Source organism: Echeneis naucrates, chromosome 11 (genome assembly GCF_900963305.1).
Source record: "Echeneis naucrates chromosome 11, fEcheNa1.1, whole genome shotgun sequence".
NCBI lineage: Eukaryota > Metazoa > Chordata > Actinopteri > Carangiformes > Echeneidae > Echeneis > Echeneis naucrates.
In genome coordinates, this window is record NC_042521.1 from 15,468,137 (window position 1) to 15,488,497 (window position 20,361).

The 20,361-nt window shown below is 41.2% G+C and overlaps 3 protein-coding genes across 5 annotated transcripts; 2 read left to right on the top strand and 1 right to left on the bottom strand.

Annotated features, from left to right (window-relative positions):
* Nucleotides 1-1,450: 1,450 nt before the first annotated feature.
* Nucleotides 1,451-14,006, bottom strand: LOC115050797 (homeobox-containing protein 1). Of its 2 annotated transcripts, XM_029513865.1 has the most exons (11): nucleotides 13,748-14,006; nucleotides 12,558-12,672; nucleotides 10,933-11,359; nucleotides 10,518-10,603; nucleotides 9,085-9,195; nucleotides 7,715-7,927; nucleotides 6,767-6,923; nucleotides 5,275-5,357; nucleotides 4,973-5,068; nucleotides 4,339-4,457; nucleotides 1,452-3,559 (listed from the first exon to the last, which is right to left on the bottom strand). In XM_029513865.1, the coding sequence occupies exons 2-11, from the start codon at nucleotides 12,637-12,639 to the stop codon at nucleotides 3,413-3,415; spliced, it is 1,521 nt and encodes a 506-aa protein (XP_029369725.1). In that variant the 5' UTR covers nucleotides 12,640-12,672; nucleotides 13,748-14,006; the 3' UTR covers nucleotides 1,452-3,412. The 2 variants fall into 2 exon arrangements, with proteins under 2 accessions (XP_029369726.1, XP_029369725.1); XM_029513866.1 differs by lacking the exon at nucleotides 7,715-7,927 and having other exon boundaries at nucleotides 1,451-3,559.
* Nucleotides 14,007-15,445: 1,439 nt separating this feature from the next.
* LOC115050798 (gap junction beta-3 protein-like) lies at nucleotides 15,446-16,918 on the top strand. 2 transcript variants are annotated; one of them, XM_029513868.1, is made up of 3 exons: nucleotides 15,446-16,217; nucleotides 16,326-16,440; nucleotides 16,507-16,918. In XM_029513868.1, the coding sequence occupies exons 1-3, from the start codon at nucleotides 15,682-15,684 to the stop codon at nucleotides 16,618-16,620; spliced, it is 765 nt and encodes a 254-aa protein (XP_029369728.1). In that variant the 5' UTR covers nucleotides 15,446-15,681; the 3' UTR covers nucleotides 16,621-16,918. The 2 variants fall into 2 exon arrangements, with proteins under 2 accessions (XP_029369728.1, XP_029369727.1); XM_029513867.1 differs by having other exon boundaries at nucleotides 16,326-16,918.
* A 1,691-nt stretch (nucleotides 16,919-18,609) lies between these two features.
* Nucleotides 18,610-19,341, top strand: LOC115051460 (gap junction beta-3 protein-like). The gene has a single exon (XM_029514857.1). It carries the CDS (start codon nucleotides 18,610-18,612, stop codon nucleotides 19,339-19,341), a length of 732 nt encoding a protein of 243 aa, XP_029370717.1.
* Nucleotides 19,342-20,361: the final 1,020 nt, after the last annotated feature.

Below are 20,361 nucleotides of genomic sequence, written 5' to 3' on the forward strand. Positions count from 1 at the left end.
GGATGTTTGACAGTTTAGTCACATATATTGTGCATTTCAAAGTGTTTGGCGACTTTTACGCTCATGTAAAATTTTGTCATGTCATTCCTCCATCACTCTTCTTCGCATTCGGCTGGATTTTCGCATGTAATTCTCTGTGAAGCTTCTCCTCAGCATTTCTGTGAAAATACAAAGCAGAAGACAAATCAACAGGACGCTAACATTTTTATCACACTGGGTCTGAGTGTAAACAAAGGCAGGCCATTGGATTTTTAAGTCTTGTAGCTGTGATAAATATGTGCTTCTAGTACATAGGTTTCTTTGTTCCCTTGCCCATAAAATCATTTTAGAATGATTTTGAAATAAGAATCAAATAAGCAATTCCAATTTTAAACTGCTGTTTTGCATCCTTTGTTTGGAATATTTGAAATGCCTGAAACACAATTGAATAAAAACAAACACACACACAGAAAAAAAAAGACATCTTTTTAAAAAAAAAAATGCTTTCAACTTTTCAGGCTATTACAGTTTCCTTATTTTACTATATTGCACAGCCAAACTTAGACGCTAACGTTATCAAAATTTTCATTGTCAGTGGAAATTCATGTGGCATGGCCATACTTGGCAGCCAATTTTGGAAATGTAAATTAATCATTAATAAAGACTCAGGGGAGACAAATAATGCCACGTAACCTAATAGTACCTGAGAAAAAAAAATTTAGTTCATGTTTTATGTGACAAGCCACCAAGCTGAACTACCAAAGCCACTGAGTGTCTGACAAAGACCTGTGGAACAACCCTTTAAGAAAATCTGAAGGTAACGACAGGAAGTAAATGAAAAAGTGAATATATTTTAAATATAGGCTGCAGTCAATGGCCGACTACTTTCTAGAAAACTGCTCTGTTTAATGGCATTCCAGTTTTCTGTACTTCCTTGTCATTTTGTAACTCCGGCCATTTAATGCTGTCTCCTGCTCAGTTCACCATATCTCAGCGAAAAAGACTGACAGGCTCATTGTCACCAAAATGACTGAACACATTTTATTCTTGCCATAGCAAAAAAAAAACATTTTTGGTTTTTAGATGGACAGTGCTGCCCCCTTGTGTACAGAAAATGGCCACTACACTTGAGTCATTATCAAGTGCAGTCAATTTTTTTTGTTCAAAATACGGTAATTTATGAATGGCAACACGGACAATTGTTACCAGTGAAAATTAGTTCAACTTTGATGCTACATACAACTACAACTCTGCTATTAATCAATTTCACTGTTCCCTGAAATGGTCATGAGTTCTGCTGACAGTATCAGTTCCTGCTCAGATACAACCATACAAAAGTCACAGTAATGTTCACCTCGTCCTTCAGCTTCACCAAATACAGTCACACAACACTGACACTTCGAGATCAGCACTGAATTCATTCAAGAACAGCAGAGCTTTCACTGCAAAAATCCTTTTATTAAGTAATTTGGTCAAGCATTCAATTATAAAGGAATTATATATTACACTGATAACAGTTCTACCTGGAATCTGCGACAATGTAAAATTCTGGAATTGCATTCGACCAGCTCAACATTCCTGAAATCACCCACAAGAAACCAAGATGTCTCACGCTGATTGTTTATACTTTTATTATTGTTTTGTCATTGTCAGATAAAAGCAGATAGAGAGGAGCATATTTGTCAGAAATGGTGCACAGCTTTGGGGTGTTCGCTCGCCCAAAGATGGACGTGCGAACTATCTGAGGTGAGAATACATTAACAACACAGGGCAAATGCCGCCGTCATAAATGCTACATAACACTGTCCATATCATAAACAGTCACAATAATGGCTGCTGTGCTGTCAGGGTTTCACGACAGTCAGCTTGTAACACATTCATGACACAGTTATTCTGAGGTAAGCTAGAGTTGGCTAGTGTTGTACTGCGCAAATAAACATCTATTACATACTGTAGATCTCTAGAGTTGTGACTGTCATATCCTGCTCCTAAGGACAGGTTTCTGTAGCTCATCTCTATCTTGGCATAGCTTTGGCAATAGGAGGTAACATGGTAGTGCCCTGTTTCAGGGGCCATTTGAGAACAAGCGTCTTTGTCCATTTCATGAACATTAGAGGGAGAGACTCTGGTGGCCTTGGGCCAGTCAATATAAGGGACTACATAATATACGGTTTAAATCAGCTCTTCTTATTTCAAGTCTGACAAATAAGTTTCTAGACACTGCTAATGTAATTTGACGGAAAGCACCCATAGACATGTATATTTTTGGGTTATGTACATGACTAGGTAAGAGTCTGCCGTTCCCCTTTTTCAATTATAAAGAGATCCGCTTTGAAGTGCACCTTTGCAGTCGAAACAACTCACAAGAGCTTAAGCTTTATCTTATTCCAATAGTGAGAAGGTGCTTTTAGCATGTAGGCCAACTTTTTTTTTTAAATCACATTTGTTTTTAGCGTTTTTTTCAAACATTTAAAAATAAAGGGGAAAAAAATCTGAGTAGACTTATCTAATTAGTCTAGCTTCACTGGCTGAGTTGAGGTTTGAGACAGATTTTGAAATGAAGGCAAACTACAAAAACGACCAAAGAGCAGCATTCAGTATAACAAAGAAGATGACAAAGAGACATTAGGATAGATATTGTCCTAGGCTTGTTTTGCTAATATAAAAAAGGTATAAATAACACATCCTGTTTTGGTTAAATACAGTTATGACGAGAACAAAGGTTAAGACACAAAGAAACCTAGTACATTTCTTCAATGCCTTTATCCACCATTTTTGGGATTACCTGAGATTCCAGTTGTCCCTCAGGGCTTCACGGGTTTGATAGTGACAGCACTCATTGATGCATCAACTTCTTCACTCAATCCATTGATTGACTGAGGTCGAGTCTCATGAACCAGATGGGTTCAAAGACTTTCAAGCAAGCAGAGGGAAGTCTTGTTACCACAAACTAGATCTTTGATATTACACTTCATCCCCACCAAGCACAACCTGACCTGCAGGCTCAGCACGTTCATTTCACCAGTCCAACAAACAACTGCTCTGAAAAAGCTAAAAGAAAGCATGTAGCAAAGACAACAAAAAAGGCTTAGCTTAACATGGGCGAGGTATCATTTACATAACTCTCCTCTAAGGAATTTAGGCTTTTTAATACCATCTTGGAATGCTCTATATATTGAGATATAGATATATATATGTATATATTTATATACTGTATATTGCCGTTAATATAAGCAAGATTACTGTTGATAAATACAGTGGCCTCCTTACCATCAGAGGCACCTCAGCGAGCTTCAGCACCCTTCTCCCTTTGATTTTTGGGTGTTAAAGGCCCAAGGGACCTACATGGATGGAGGAGTCGTCACTTACTGTACTCCTATTTCATCTGATTTTATAAAACCAAACACAATGATCCAAACTACACTGGCTTTGGTCACTCCTCATCCACAGTCTCCCTTTTTGAATCCTCTTCTTTCTGTTCCAGGGCCTGAGGAGTGGGGCTTGGCAGGGCTGCCACCTCTGTAGTAGCCAATGAGGAGGGGTCTTGTTGGTCAACAATCCTTTGGGAAGATGTGTCTTCCTGTGGGCACATATATAGCAGATATATGAGAAAATTTGAATATGGCCATCATGTTTGTATCTAATGCCTCCTTTTTGTCCGTGGCTGAGTTTGAATTATTTAAGGTCTCAAAAGGCTCCAAACAGTATCAACGTTTCTACTTGCAGATTTCAGATTGGTCAGCCTGTAAGGTTAGCAAAGTGGCTAGGGAAGATTTAAGGATGGTGTTTATGGCCTCCTGCCTGCTGTGACCAGCCAACATCTGGCTCAAGTTTCTGTCGTTGCCATTGTGACCTCTGGCAATTGCTCAAGTCAGTGGTAGATGGTCATAACGTGTGCAGTGGTGCCATTAATTCGACCTATAACACTGGGAGGCAATTTTAAGCACACCCTCAACAGCAACTCTCAACGTTTATTATGGCTACTACACCTGAATGGAATACAGCAGTATTGAACTTGTTGGAAATGCCTAAACAAAAACATCCAATAGTGTCACAAAACGCTGTAGCAACAACAAAAATGATTTTTCATTCAGCAGCATTGGCACTAGATGCTGACTCACTGTTATTTTCAGTGAGGTGATTGCAACAGGGTGTGGCCAAGTCGTGCAAATTTCTTCTGTGTGCAAAACGTGAATGTTAACCCAAAAGCAAATGAATTAGATGTAATACACACAGTCCAGATTTGGTGTCAAACATTGTTTGAATTAACAGTTTTTAAGAGATGTGATCAGGACCTATGAATCTTAATACTCCCGCTTCTTCTTTGGGACTTGTGGAATTGGCTCCATGCCGACTTACTTGCTCAGAGAATCGATGATTCACCTGATCTGCAAACTCTTGCATCTCTCCCTCCTCACCATTTGAGTGGCAGCTTGGACTTGGCACCTCAATTCCATGGCTTTCCAAAATGGCAGCCTCTAGTTGTGTTCAACAAAGTGGAGATACAGGTACACAAGTATAAGTAAAGTTCAGTTTAAATGGAACATGGGAACTGTTGAGATAGAAGCAAACATGGCCAATGGCTCTTTGCATTAATCACTTTGAAAAAGCACATCTATTCTGTTACATTTTCATCTCAAATCCAAATTAGTTTTTGTACTTGTTTTAGTTTAAAAACAATGTTGTAATCACATCCAGTAGCTCCATGGGTGAGTCTTATTAGTCTCATTTGGCAGTGGTGAGAACAGCATGCATAAATATAAGTATTATTGATAGTTGATAATTGCCCTTGCTAGCAGCTGTTGTAGCCTGCATGTTAACTTTCCTTCTTTGTAGATGCAACTAATCACTTTAGTACAACTGATAGAATACAATCTGTTTCTTGTTAACACTGGCACATTCCCAAGTTACAAGAATGTTTCAGAGTAAGATAACATCTGGTTGGAGATTTTTAAAACAACGGTTGCCATAGACTAAGTTATCAGATCCTCACCAATATTCGCTCTTCTCTTCATCTCCTTCCGGCGGTTGGCAAACCAGTTGTACACTTTCAACGCTGTGACACGCTCAAACTCAGACAGCTTACAACCTGAGTAACAAGACAAAAGAAAATACACTCATTTATCCCAATAGCAATAAAGCAAAGATACGGAAAAGAACAAAGACACCATTTAAAGTCTTCCATTAATTATATTATGACTCAAGTATGCAGTATGCGATTTTTATTCAAAGTGGGGAGAGCCCAGGTCAGTTGTGACAGGAACAGGCTGCGATAGTCAAAATGCGCCTCAGTACCTGGTTTCTGGATGACAGAGTTACAGGCACTGGCAATCTCCTCTCGCTTTGCTTCATCTGGATACTGGTTCTCCATGAAGAAACTGGGGGAGACAAAAACAGCCAAAATATTGGAAAGCGTTTATTAAAAAAAAAAAAAAAAAAAAAAAAAAAAAAATCACATTACATCACAGACTCCACATTTATTAGAAGATGGCACCAGTCTGAGCAGCGTAGTTACGCCCTCATTTTACACCTCATCAACTTTTTGTCTTTGTATTGAACCAGTGGAGTGAAAGGACAATATTTATACAGTGGAGGAGCATGAGGAAAGAGCCCCACTGAAAGGAATATATTATGAAACACAATTAAAGCTTCACATCCTGAAATCTTTTCTTGGTCTCATAAATATGAAAATTTTCAGATAAAAAAAGAAATCTTTGCATCCACCTTTATTCCCTTGCTCATGTCTACCTGCTTTAAATCCCTTCACGGCTGAAAGGGAATCATTATCTGACATTACAAAACACACAGGGATCAATTTCCTCCAGCCCTCTTATCCTCTTACCCCTCTGAGTAGCCCTATCCTTTTCACTCTGCCTTACACACAAACACACACTCCACATTATCTTCACCTCTACTTTATCGTCCTTGGGTCTAAACTAGCTCATAAGGATCAGCACTGCAGTGGAATTGCGTAATCTGAGGGCACTGCTGGTGAGTATTGTCTGAGGCCCTGTGTGGTCTTATTACCGTGAGCGGCCAGTCTGCAGCCCTACACTTACAGCAACCACACAGAGAAATCAATTGCAAGCATCGGGTGGAGGGATGCCTGCTCCTCTTTCTCAGCATCTGTCTGAAAGGACCGTCTGGGAAAGAGACAAGGGACATAATACAGCTAATATAAAAAAAAAAAAAACTGCATCATGAAGCGATTGCTTCTTTACCACACTGAAGGTAGGAGGTCACAACAGACACGAAAGAAACTTATTAATACTGACTCTTACATCAAGGAAAGCTGCATTCCTGTTATACAAGAGAACTCACATGTTCAAGTTCAGACTCAATTCAACATTTAAAGCTGGGTTGAACTCAATTGGCTTTTCATAGTTGAGTGCAAACACACAACTCAAATCCAGAAAAAGGAGTTGATGTTTGCTTTTTACTGCCAGTCAAACACTAAAATGTAAACAACCAATCTCTTTTTGCTATGGCATTTTGATCTCGAAATGTCAAACACTCACTGGCTCATGTTCTCAATTGTAGGGGTTTAGCTGCTTTTCCTGTGGCCCTTTGCAACTCCCTCTCACTACAGCTGTAAATAAAGCAGAACGTACTGGAAAAAAATAACTGAATAAAATACATTTTGTTGTCTCCTAACTCTCTCTGAGTGGTGATTTTTTTATGCAAATATAGGGGTCGCTGATTTTTTTCCATCAAAAACAAAAACAGGATTTAACCAGGTTCTCTAACGTGCTTCATTTTGATCTGGTTTTAAAATAGACTCACTCACCTCTCCATGATTGATTGGCACTCCTTCCTCCACGTGAATCTGCTTCCTCTGCGCAACCTCAGCGGTCCACCCACCAGCCCTGCTCTGTCGCCAGACATGATCCCCGTCCTCCAATCAGGTTCCTCCTTCACCAAGGACCGCATTGATAAGGTGGCCCCTGAAGAGAGGAGCACAGGCAACACGTTTAAAAAGAAACATACACATTATCACATTTATGATGAAACTAAAAGTTTGTCTCACTTAATAATTCAATAATTGATTCTCAATCTATCTGTTAATGACCTTCACGGTGGTGAGGATGGTGCTAATAAACTGAGAAAGAAAAATAGATCTATGAAAAATTTACGTTCGTCAAATATTCAGCTAAAATAAAGCCATGTATAAGAAAGTGGAGCCGGGGAATATGTCCATCGTCATTGAAGGCGACGCATGACAGTTGTAGTTTGTCCCAGGAAATAAGCTGTGGTTTGGATTGAGTTCTCTCTTTTTATATCCATCACTATATGTGAAGTCCTGCGTTCTTGGCCCTTTCCAAACTAGTCATTAATTAGATCTGGTTACATAGTTAAAATATGAAATATATCATTTAGCAAAAACTTATAATGTGTCAACCTGTTGCAAAGAAACATCAATCCAATCAAAGTGGACAAATGTATAAATGTGTACAATTCAGTTTGGTACAGTTCATTATTTGCACTGTACTATATTTGTGGTATTGTGCCACTAGTCTAATTTATCATGCTGGTATTAAAGAATGATTTACACTTGCTGCTTAATTTTTAGTATTAGGAGGAGTTGATCACTGCTGAAAAAGGAAAAGCAATTTATCATTGTAAGAGGCATTTCAGTCTCCAAGTAGCTCTGGTTTTAAGGCCATGCAAATCAGCTCATGTGCAGGCATACCCTGTTGTAAGCTGCTGGAGCCAGGGCATTGGGGGGACCAGTTACCTGGCTGGGCTTGGGCGGCTGCGGCAGCAGCAGTGTACCACGGCAGCAAGTGCATCAGCAACTCCCTCTGCCTGCTCCACACAGGGTTGGGGTTGAGGTTGGTGTTGGGGTTGGGGAGGCTGCCACTTGCCCCTGCTACCGTCCCGTCTTTGTCCCCTCCCCTCGCCCTGGGGATGGAACTCACGCTGTGCTGGCTTTCACTCCACCTCAGCCCTTTAGTCAGGACAAAACCAATGGTCAGGCAGGCTACAGCCATGGATTAGATTGGTGACAGGTTCAGCTGGTGTCATTGGAGACTGAGGGTAAACTAAGTTTACCGACACACTTCTGTAGACCTGTGTAGTGATTTTCAGTCTTAAAAAATTTCTAAATATATTTTGGTGCTTTCTGCCAATAAAAATTTTGACTGTTGCATTTGGGTTTCATGGTGGGGAAAGTCAAAGGGAGTCTTTGTCAGAAGCAAAGCACTATGACCGCTTTGGCTTTGAAACAGAAACGTTAATGTTAGTATCATTGTTAATAGCCTGCTTGTTAGCCATGTAGGAATGAAAACCAGCACCAGAGTACCTCCAGCATCAGGGCTGAGAACTACAGAGGAGCTAAGGAAGAGCTTGGGTGGCGCAGGGAGGATAAAAAAAAAAAATAAAGGATCAAAATGAAGGGAGACAGCAGGGGCAGTAGATGGTCAATCAGTGGCTTTGTTCATTTTACAGAACTCATCAGTAAAATTGTCAGTTTCTGAAATAAGTTATCGTGAATGCACACCCTAATAAAAACAGTGAGCATATTTTGTGGCGAATAGTTTAAAACATTTAAGATTTTATATAGGTATATAAAGCCCATTTATTCTCGGACACGTGGAGGTCACCACCAACCCAATCTGTTATACTAGCCTGTACAGACAACCGCATTCAACCACTAAAGTTTCATTACCAAACCAGAAGCCTTAATATTATTGATTGGCATCTCAAGTGACAGGACTACCTTTATTGTTGCTCTGAAATTATAGATTTGTTTTTTTGTCCTTCCTTGACCTCACAGCCCTCGAAGACCAGGATGGAGTTAGCGCAAGGAATCAGAGGTGTGTGGGTTTACCATGCAAGAGCAGGGGGGTGGGGTATAGATGGAAGGGGAAGGTTAGCAGGCAGCGGTTCACATTCATGAAACACAAGAAGTAGTATTATTTTAATACACGCCTTCCTTCCTACAGGATCTTATCTCTTATCATTAATTTGACATTCAACCTTGATCAACATTCATCATTAGAATTCCTGTGCCAAACATCCATCATCTTTTTAATCTGATCTCTCTTCTCCTTATCTTGCTCTATAAACACCCTGTTCCACATTCCTCACTCTGCATCATCTCACCTGGATTATTCCTCTCCAGCAGGTACCAACGGTAGAACGCTCTGCGTTTGGAGTCACTCATCTCCAGACCTTGCTGCAGCAGCCACTGAGAGATGTAGCTCTGGCTGATGCCTGCATGCATGAAGCGGAAGGACATGTTATCTCAACAAATTAAAATTATTGATTTATTTCATGGCGGAGCCACAGATTCTGTGCTACTAAGATCTGCCATGAGCCTGCAGGGGGATGCTACTGTTAAGAAAATGAAGCCAAACAAATGTCACTACTGAAATTAAGGACTTCGGATTTGATGCTAAATGACCTCTCTCTCTTTCTTGGTTCATTACCAGCACCAACCTGCCAACTACTTACATCTATTATTACTCTTCTTCTTTGACCAAGTACAAGAACAGGTTTTGCCTGAAAGGCAGATAGGCTGTACCCAGCCAAGGTACAGCCTTGCTTTATGAGAATTTATGTTAAATAGCATGTTGAAGCTATTCATTTTTTCATCATAAGATTATTTACTGTTAATTGTTAAGTTTTGAAAATCTATGACACAAAGGCATAATGTCAAATGTTCACCATCATTGCATAAAAGCTACAAGTTGTAACCCAAATGTCAAAATGAAAACAGTGAATGATTATACAGCAAAAAAATTTCTTCAACTATTAAATATTCATTAGGATTTAAGTGAAGCAGCACCAACTCAGACAAAACGAGTACCACAGCCAGTATAGTCTTGTGGATGGTGATTTCTGGGACCAAGTTTGCAGTTATCCACTTAAAATTAGTGGATAACTGCAATTTGTTGATTGGCAGAAAAGTAATCCACCATTTTGACCAATTATTTGTTATATTCATGACCAATTCATAGTTTTATCCAAGTTTCAAAGAATGGTTCAATGAAAACCTGAAAGACAAATATTTTCAGACGCAACTTTAGGCAACAGGAAATTGTAATTAGCTTTTTTCACTCGTCTGTGACATTTAGAGGCCAAAAAATTAATCAATTAATTGTAAAAATGCAAATTAAAACGAATCAGCAGATTAATGAGTAATGGAAAAAATGTTAGTTGCATCAACATTAATCTATACTGTTTTGTTAATAAAAGCATAGTCAACTTTTTCCCTTTTACTCCTGCACACACAGACAAAAGGGCTTTATTCAACCAGTGACTTTCCCTTCCATTTCATTACGTTCAAAGAGGTAGGAGACTGTACCATCTTTATACATTACTGTAGTTAACACTTTCAAATGAACTGCAAACGCGTGTATTGGCCTGTCATGTCTGTGATGTATTCATGCTTGTTTTTTCATATTGCTATTCGGTGAGCTGGAGTAAGAGGCTGTAAATTTTAGTATGAAGTATGAAATCTGCGTTTTTGCACTGTAAGCACGTGACATCTGATACTGGGGCAGTTTAACATGCTTTTTTGAAGAGCAGAGTACCTGTCACTTGGCCAACGATTGCTTGAGAGATCCTGCGATTATTGAGGAAAGTTTTGATCTCTTCTTTCACCAGGTTGCTGTCTCTCCTGTAAAAGCAACAAAAGCCCATAATGGCATATGAACCATTTACACTGTGGTTAAAGCCCAAGCCTTTGCTCTGACTAACCTTATTCACTGATGCTTCTCTTTTTTCAGCCATCCCTAAACACCTGACCTGAATTAACTTCACTAAAATTCTGGAGGACAACTCTGTACCACTGGGGACAGAAGCTGTCATTATCTGATGTTATAATAGTCTCTCTTTGTCTCTACTATTCTTCTGGTCTTTCTTTTCAACTCATCCTAACCCAGCACTAATTCTCCTCTGGCTCTCAAATATCAATTAGCACCAGCTTCTGCCTCTTTCCTTTCTCACCTCATGTACTCTTCCACCTTCTCCTCCAGGTCCCACTCCTCCTCTCCCATCATGTCGTAACTGAATGACCTCTGAACTGCCACGCTGGGAGGGTACAGTGGCGGAGGTGAGGCCTCGTAGCTGTGGCTGGGGGACAGTGCAGCACCGTCCAGGCCTGAGGTCTGCGTGGTAGCAGACGCCAGAGAGAGGGAGGAGGATGACGATGACGATGAGGATGGGGCAGGGGCAGCTGTGGTGGGGGTGTTGTTGGATGGGGCCGGGTGAGAGTCACAGTGTGACGGACGGTGGTCTGGGTCGAGCCTCTCCAGGGACTCCAAAGCGTGTATGATCTGAGGTTTGGTCATGCCAGATAGACGCAGGCGCTGCAGGAGGTCGATCTGTTCTATGGTGTAGCGTGGCTCCACTTCACAGCACTCCATTCTGGCATCTGCAACCACAATGAGGTGTCTCAATCCTGCCAAAGTGAACCTGACACTAGCTTTTGGAAGAAACACAAGACTAATTTTGTGATTAATATGAACCAACTGTAGCTCTATTAATACACCAAAGGGCTCTGTGGCTGTGCTGAAGCCTCACTAGATAAACAGCAACCCAAGACTTCATTAAGTCTTACAAGGACATATACAGCTATATTTATCTCTACTCAGCACCTTTGATAGACCTTAAATTTAGATAATATGTTGCAGACATTTTCAGAACTTGCAGACAAACTGATAAACAATAGGAGGATTATTAATAGATGAAAACAAATAAAAAAAACTAAAAAAAGACATGCGAAGCTGAATTCAAACGCTAACTCTCCTTTGTCCGGACTCATTTATCTTGAACCCGACACTTTAACTGCAAATAACTCAATTATTTTAGTTCTGTTATTATGAAATGCCTCTGCACTGACACCAGGCTGGTTTACAAAACTCAACCTAGGAAAAGAGACAGACTGCATTCTCCTCTGAAGAACCCTTGGGTCATTCAAAAATTTGGCACCCATTCAAAACACTTGGCACAGAGCGTTGGGACTAACCTTGCTCCATTTGTCCAGGGTGGTTTAAAGTAAGATCACCATAGAATGCATAGCCTAAGTTCAGCTCCCCTCAGCCCAGTCACATCCATCTACCACTTCACTCTCTATACCTGCCTGCTCTGTGCAGGGCTGTCAGGAGCTTAGCATTAAAAGTCTTGTTTAAATATACAAAATTAGGAGATTAGGAGAGGAAATATTGTTTTTAACTCATTATTATGGTAAATTCTACCAATTTACCACGACCCATCAGAATTGAAATCTATGAATTATGTATGGAAACTCATGCTTAACTTTGGAATAGGTGATTTGTTAAAGCCATCTACCAAAAGTGCATAGTTATGGGCAACAACAGCCGCGGCTGCAAAAAGTTGATATCCCCCTCAGCAGAAGAACAATGATAAGTGGGAGGCTTCAAGCCCCAAAACTCTACAATCACTGTCTTAGTTGAGAAAACGGAGTTAACTTGGCACATTTCTTTTTCCGAACATCCTGTTTGTAGTGTTGTGTGTAGGGGGCAGAGCCGTCAGAGCTGAAGTTGCCTAAGTCAGACTGATCTCCAATCATTTTCAGCGCAAAGCCTGTCCCGTCATCGGGGCACTCTTACCTGACGGAGGGGGAGACACAGACAGGCGCCCCGGGAGTGGCTCGGTGCGTGGGGTCGCAGCGGGGACACACCACTGTCGCATGGCTCAGCGGAGTTCAGCTCGGCCGGACCTGCACTGGAGGAGGAGGTGAGGAGGTGAGGAGGGGGGGGGGGGGCACAGCAGCGCTGCAGTGTGCTGCGGTTAAGCTGCCCCTGTTAGCATGCTGGCAAACCTGCAGCGGCTCGGGGACTCGCGAGCATGCTACAGTGGCTAAGCTAACACCGTCAACTCTGCGTGGTTCCCCCGAGCAGCAGCCTCTCATCCGCCGATCCTCGTCCTGTTAAGCTCGCCAGCACCAGGCCGGCACAAAGCGGAAGTACCGCAATGAAATGTTCACAGTAAAAGCCCCAAAGCTGTGTGAGCAGGCGGGACGGTTTGTTTTGGCAGAGGAAAAAAAAACAAAAACAAAAAAGCCTATTTCACCTCCATGGCACAATGTGACAGGCGCAGGTCCCTGGCGTCATAACAAAGGCTTCTTAAAACAGTAGAAAGGTGTTGAAATTCATTGACTCCTTCGTCATCATAAAATTGAAGATATCATTTTAATATTCACTGGGACACAAGTAAAAATTTAAATTCATATTATTTCATCAGCTTATAGATTGAAACATTCATTCTGTAAAAGCTCACAACAGAGTGACAACCTCTCTCACTATATATATATATACATACATATATACACACACACACACACACACATACATATATATATTTCAACAGATACTTTCCACTTGATTCTCTCACTAATATGGTTACAGTGCAACCCTTTGACAAAGTTAATTAGAAACTAAAGATTCCATTAGTCGCACTTGAGTGCCAACAGAATGAACCGTGTAGTCACGGTACGCTTTTATTTTGAAAGTGACAGGAAAAAACTATTAAGAGCAATCCGCTTGACGGTGCAGTCTGCCTGGTCTCGCTTATCAACTTAACTAAAACTTGAAGCTAGGTCTCATCGACAGTGTAACAGTATTTTAGACAGACTCATCTCTACAAAACCGTTAGATCTAAATATGGCGGTGGGTGGACATTTTGTGCATTAGGTCGAGGGGGCTGGAACTCAGCCAGCTGCTAACGAGTTAGCTCGCTAGCTAGCAAAGTTAGCCGACAGCTAGCGCCGGGTTGTCCCAGAGCGGAGCGGCTCTCTTACCTCCCCGTAGCTGTGGAGAGACCGCTGCAGCCGGCTGGACGGAGAGGGGGGACGGTGGCGAAAACTGTGGAGGAAGTATCGGTCCACCCGGCCCGGTTGGGAAAAAAAAGTAACTCCTCGGTCCGGGGCTGACGGTTAACTAGCGACCGGTGGGTGAACGGTGCAGGGTCATGTTGTGTTTCGGCTGTGCGGTGGGGAAATAAGAATATGCAAGTGTGGGGATTCAGTCTCAATTTATGACCCCCCCCCCCTCACCCGACACCAGTCAAGCCAGCGCCGATCGCGATAACGATTTCCGGTTGTACTGTAATTACTATAAAATACCAAGCCTGGAGTGAAAACGCTGACGCGTCAGTAAAAAGCATCGTTTGAGACAGTTAAAAAATAACCTCAATGTGCTAATCTAATTTAGACATCTGCAGTGGTACTCTTTGTTTTCCCCCCAGAAGCTAAAAAGTTCAACCTTTTATTTTGACAGCTCAACTAAAGTATGTCGGTAAAAGTGTCTGCTTTGACTCAGCACCGCCCAACTCAAGTGTCCCTGTCTCTTTATGTGCAGTCTGATGAATGGTGACCCTCTCTTTTTCTAAGCACGAGTGAAAGCAGTGTCAATTAAAGAACGCTGATTTGAAGGATTAATATAATCATCCAGCTTTTTTTGGCTTTCCGCAGGGACTAGGAAGACCAAAAAGACTGATCCCTCAAGTTCAAATAAAATTATTTTGTTGTGGCACACTGTGAGTTTACAGTGAGATGAACATTTATCCTCTGTGTAGCAGTCAATCTGACATGCAAGGAATGGTGTTTTAAAAAAAAAAAAAAACTGGAAACATGCAGCTACTAACGTGGTTGAAGGAGCACAGCTTTGTCCAAAAGTAAAGAATATGAATTTTGTTAAAAAAAGAAAGATAGAGTAGATGAAGCTAGCTCAAAGATGGATTTTATTATGTTTTTTTTTTTTTTTTATCCATCTTAATTGTCATTAAGAAAGCAGTCGCCACAAAGCTGGACAGAAATCTGTGAGAAAAAGAGAGCTGGCCCAGTGTCTGTGAAGGTTCTCATTGATCCAGGTCATAGTTGTCCAAAGAGAATTGAGTCAAGAGTGACTGGACTTGGACTTGTATATCCTTGAAAACATTTTGCTTCTCATCCAAGAGGCTACCTAGTTTGTGCCTTCTGACTGGCTGGTCATGAAACTCAGATATATAGCCTCAAAGGAGCCGTTATCCACACTATTGAATGTCAGTGTCTCATTTCTCTACAGAAGTCATTGACACTCATTAGCATGGACAACAACCCCTCTGAGGCTATATATCTGAGTGTCATCACCAGCCAGTCAGACTACCCTTACCTAGTCAGAAGGCATGAACTGGGGAAACATCTTCAACGACATCGAACCAAGTCCAGTTGCTCTTGAATTACTTTTCTTTGGAGAGCTGGCATGACAGACAGTGTTATGTTGGATAGTAAGGCTTATTACATGCTTATATACAGCATGCTCAGACGACACACTAAGGAAGCACCATCCTGGCTTTGTTTGGTTCAGCATGTAGCAGAAAAGGTTGCATCATGAGGTAATATGGCACAATCGCTGATGAAAAACGCCTTTTTTTTTCTTTTTTTTTTTCCCTTGCCTGTTGTTCAAGGTGTTTGCTATCATCAGTTCCGCTGGTGACTGTAGCTGAAGAATGAGTCTGTTTGATTTGCTCAGTATTCCTCCCTCCCCTTCAACCTGTGCCAAGAAGGCAGCGGTAATAAGTACGGTACTATATTAAAGAGCCTTTGTGCCTGATATGCTCAGTTCAGTGTTAGTCCGAGCCGTTTGTATTTGAGCACTCAGCAGAGTGTGTGCCAAATTTACTGGGGAGTTTTAGCTTTTTCTTTTCTTTTTTTTTTTCTTCGTGGGGGTCCAGCCTAATATTTAAGACGACACAATGAACTGGGCCTTCCTTGAGGGCCTCCTTAGTGGGGTGAACAAGTATTCAACAGCGTTTGGTCGGATCTGGCTTGCTATTGTTTTCATTTTCAGGCTTTTAGTTTTTCTGGTGGCTTGCGAGAAAGTATGGGGTGATGAGCAGAAGGACTTTGACTGCAACACCCGTCAGCCCGGTTGCCACAATGTTTGCTATGACCATTACTTCCCCATCTCTTACACCCGACTCTGGGCTCTTCAGCTCATCTTTGTCACATGCCCGTCACTTCTCGTGACGCTCCATGTGGCCTACAGAAAAGATCGGGAGCGCAAAAACCGGTTGAAGCACGGGGAAGACTGTGTCCCTCTGTATCCTAACACAGGGAAGAAACGAGGTGGTCTCTGGTGGACCTACTTCTTCAGCCTGCTGTTCAAGATTGCAGTGGATGCAACATTTGTCTTCTTGCTGTTCTACATTTACGAGGCGACCTTCTTCCCCCCATTGGTGAAATGCACTGAATACCCGTGTCCAAATGTTGTCGACTGCTACATTGCCAGGTAAGGGCATCTTTGACCCTGAGATCTGAGTGGGTGACCTTGGTGTCTGACTTACTAAAAATTGCTGCTTTAATTAAAAGAATCAGTCTTTAACCATTTCTTTCTCAGGCCCACAGAGAAGAAAATATTTACCGTCTTCATGGTGGTCACTAGCTTTGTGTGTATCTTCCTCACCCTCTGCGAGATCTTGTATCTGTGTGGAAAGAGGTTCACAGAGTGCTGTGTTGGAGAACCACGCTCCGTGAGAGAAAATGGCTTCATGATGACCAGAACTCCTCTGACTGGGAAGGAAAACTCTTCTTATAAAGGTCATGTTCTGGAAAAAGCACAGATGGCCGACAGTAGCAATGGAGAGTTGGGCAAAGAGAGTTCAGCTCCAGCTTACAGCATAGCAGTCTCCTGAGATACAACAGCATCATGAGTTTAACATGAGAACAAAGCAAAGATCTTGGTGGGCAGATTCAATGACAGAAATCTAACAAATATGAGGAATTGCTGTTTACAGAGTTCATATAATTTCTGCATCAAATGTATTTAATGTTTTTGTCCCGTAATGTTGTGGAGCTGAACGTATATAATACTTTTTTCACAAGTCTGTAATCTGAAATGATCTAATTATTAAAAGCGATGTTGTTTGTTGATATGATTATGTATCGGTATTCATTTCTAAAATACTATGGCCACAAAATAAATTTTCAGGACTTGCACTGTGTATATTAAACAAATATGCTTGTAAGCGTACATTTGATGAACCTACTCCAGAAATAAAGACAGATATCACTTATATCATCTAAAATAAACTATCCAAGTAATTTGCTGTTGGCCATTTTTATTCTTAAGTGGAAAGCTTTGGATGTCTTGGGTATTAAACTGATAACCCATCTAACATCCACAAAGTCTTGTCCAGTTTTGTTGCTATTTTTGTAAATTCTTTTCCAAGATATTAAGCATGGTGTGTGTAATAGTATAGAGTGAATTGAACCTAAAGCCAGAGTGTGGAGTAGAACATGTCTAAAAGTAATCCGAAAAACAGCAACATGCCGTACAAAAAAACTTCGATGCAAAATAATGAGCCTGCAGTCAATCAGCGGCGTAGCATTCTTGACAAAAGCTGATAAGTCACTACTCGCTTAATGAGCTTCCACCTCTTTGGCAACAGTCAAACAGATCCTGCATTCCTTTGAAAGCAGGACAACACACTGAAGGTGCTTTGCAAAGGTTAGTATCATAAAACCGAGTGTACAAATAAGGCAGTGACTGTTAGACATTCTCACCTGAGAGTTTGAACAGATAAAAGATTGTGTATGATTTTGTGACACTGGCTCTCCATAACACAGATGTAGTTTAAAGGTCCCAGAGATCTTGTTCAAACAAATGTTAGGTGGTGGTTCTGTTTAACCGTGATTCATCAAAAGCTGCAATGGAGCATATCTGCAAATTGCAGCCACTTAATGGAACTGATACAAAGTCACCTGTAAAGGAAACGTGCTGATTAGAGTAGACAAACATACCTACTGCTGGCCTGCTAAAGTTGTAATTACACCGTATCAGCTTTATCTTCATCACACTCAGAGAATTCCGTATTTGTTCAAACCACTGATATCTGTATTTTAGATGAAACATGTTTTTACTGCTCAACAAGTGCCATTATAGATCCATTATTCCTGGAGCTCTTTGCTGTGTGTCAGCTCGAAGATAAAATGATGCAGATGAAAATTATATAATTAAGTGGGAAGCTGAAGTTTTAAAGGGAACTCAGGTTGGATGCCAAAAGTGACCACACCTCCAGATTATGGCCAAGAGTTGATTCTTGTACTCAGTCAATATTGGACGCCCACTGTAGGAGAGAGATTACTCAAGTGAGCACTGGAACTCACTCTTATTCTGAATCTTTTTCCAAGACCGGACACAACTGCCCGAGCAGAAAACCAGAACAAGGTGTGCCTAAGGTAAGCTTTGACGTAAATATGTAATGTTTAGTGAGTGAATATTTTAAGGCTGTTGTATTCAGTTCCAACTTTTTCAAAGCTAAAACTGCGGGAAGAATTCGGTGTGGATCTCAAGTGACTGGCACTGAGTACGTTGTACGTTTAAGAAATCAGTTTTATCAATTACTGAAGGCATCTCTCTTCGAAGAGCAAATGTGAGCAGATTTATAAATCATGAGAAGTGGTCAAGATCTTTGAAGTTTTGGAATTTCAGTGAAATGTTTGATCACAGAGGAAAGCCCTGTACATTGAAATGTTTACACATTACAGAATACTTTGCTAATTTTTGTGGGGTTTTGTATCTTACGTATCTTAACTGTGCTCTAAGGTTGCAGGTTAGATTCCCTCCCACCACATTTAAAGACAGTCGCCAAAGAGCTACAGGCTGACTCAAAGCTGAACTCATGGATTGGAAGTTTCTCCAGGGTCTTCTCAGTGGAGTCAACAAGTACTCCACTGCCTTTGGTCGCATCTGGCTGTCGGTGGTCTTTGTCTTTCGGGTGTTGGTCTTTGTGGTGGCTGCAGAGCGTGTCTGGATTGATGACCAGGGACACTTTGATTGCAACACCCGCCAACCAGGTTGCACCAACATCTGCTATGACTACTTCTTCCCCGTCTCTCACATTCGCCTGTGGGCTCTCCAGCTCATATTTGTCACCTGCCCATCATTCATGGTGGTTTTACACGTGGCCTACCGACAAGAGCGGGAACGCAAGTATCAGGCCAAGCACGGCGAGAGTGCTCACCTGTATGACAACCCAGGCCAAAAGCACGGTGGTCTCTGGTGGACGTATCTAATGAGCCTTTTTGTCAAAACCACCTTCGAAATCACATTCCTCTACTTGCTCCACTATATCTACGACAGCTTCAAGCTGCCCAGGAAGGTCCAGTGTGACATCAGCCCCTGTCCCAATTTGGTGGACTGCTACATTTCACGGCCCACTGAGAAGACCATTTTCACCTACTTCATGGTGGGGGCGTCCGTCCTGTGTGTGTTGCTCAACATCTGTGAGGTTTTTTATCTGATCGCAGCCAGGGTGGTCAATCTCAAACACCGGGGAACCATCCACACTTTGACAAGAAAGAGCCACCCTGGCGTGGAGTGTGACGCCTTCAATTCCTCTCTTGCATCCTAATGTACACTGTGATCGGTCATATTTACTTAACTACTGAACTCCAGGATGCACAGAAGAGGCACTGGGGATTTGTCTCAAGTTTTTATGACGTGCTCGCTACAAGGCAGGAGCAAAGACTAGAGCAACCAGTAACTTTTTATGGCATGTGGCTGTTGTTTGAAGACAGGTATGGAAAGATTTATCTATCCCTGTCCCTTAAGAGTTTTCTAATAGCTATTGTACACTTGATACAAACACTCTCTCCCTTCTTCTGTTGGAATTATTTCCCATATGCATAAAATATAATACTGTACCAGAAGAGAACTCAAAGATACCAAGTGAGCAAATGTATCATTAAATCAAAGGGTGATGGGATTTGTGACCATTGTGAGCAAAACTGACATATTTCTTTTATGTATTCTGAGACTGTCAACGCACGGAGAAGAAACTTTTCTTTTCTATTTGGAGTAAAACACAGGAATCTCCAGTTGTCCACTTGGTGGCACTAAATGCCTATTGTACACCGCCACGGAAAGGTATGAAGCCTGTAGAAAACATGACAGGGATGATTCCTCATGACGTAACTCCAAAATCTAATTTTATACTTAAAAAGTACAATTTATGAAAAAAAAAAATGGCCTATGTGATATTAAAACCTTAAGTTAAAGTTGGTGACATGAATATTTAAATCTTGTTTCTGAAATGATCTCAACAATGTCTTCATATTTTAATAATAGAACATTATATGTATTCAAACAAAAAGCAAATCTCTGAATAAAGGTTAACTAACAATAAGGCATTTATTATTATTTTTTTTCAAACCCCAAAAACTAAAAAGGACTCACCAAAAACAACAGAAAACGGGGACATTATTGGGTGCAGGTGCGCTCATTTGTATAAAGATTACCTGTCATGGACAATGCTTTGTTATGGTTTCAGAATAAAAGCATGGCACGCCTCACCTGATAAAGTGTAACAGCCTGCAGGAGCGAATGACGAAAACTTTGGACAAAAACCTTTAAATGTAACTGATTTACTACA

What these genes read in the sequence shown, in the direction of transcription:
- LOC115050797 (XM_029513865.1), bottom strand. Translation starts at nt 12,639, where the DNA reads ATGCGACAGTGGTGTGTCCCCGCTGCGACCCCACGCACCGAGCCACTC. An exon ending in AGCCGCCCAAGCCCAGCCAG is followed by an intron (nt 6,924 to 7,714) that starts GTAACTGGTCCC and finishes TCCTCTCTTCAG; the next exon opens with GGGCCACCTTATCAATGCGG. An exon ending in CTCTGTCATCCAGAAACCAG is followed by an intron (nt 5,069 to 5,274) that starts GTACTGAGGCGC and finishes CTTGTTACTCAG; the next exon opens with GTTGTAAGCTGTCTGAGTTT.
- LOC115050798 (XM_029513867.1), top strand. Translation starts at nt 15,682, where the DNA reads ATGAACTGGGCCTTCCTTGAGGGCCTCCTTAGTGGGGTGAACAAGTAT. An exon ending in GTCGACTGCTACATTGCCAG is followed by an intron (nt 16,218 to 16,325) that starts GTAAGGGCATCT and finishes TTTCTTTCTCAG; the next exon opens with GCCCACAGAGAAGAAAATAT.
- LOC115051460 (XM_029514857.1), top strand. Translation starts at nt 18,610, where the DNA reads ATGGATTGGAAGTTTCTCCAGGGTCTTCTCAGTGGAGTCAACAAGTAC.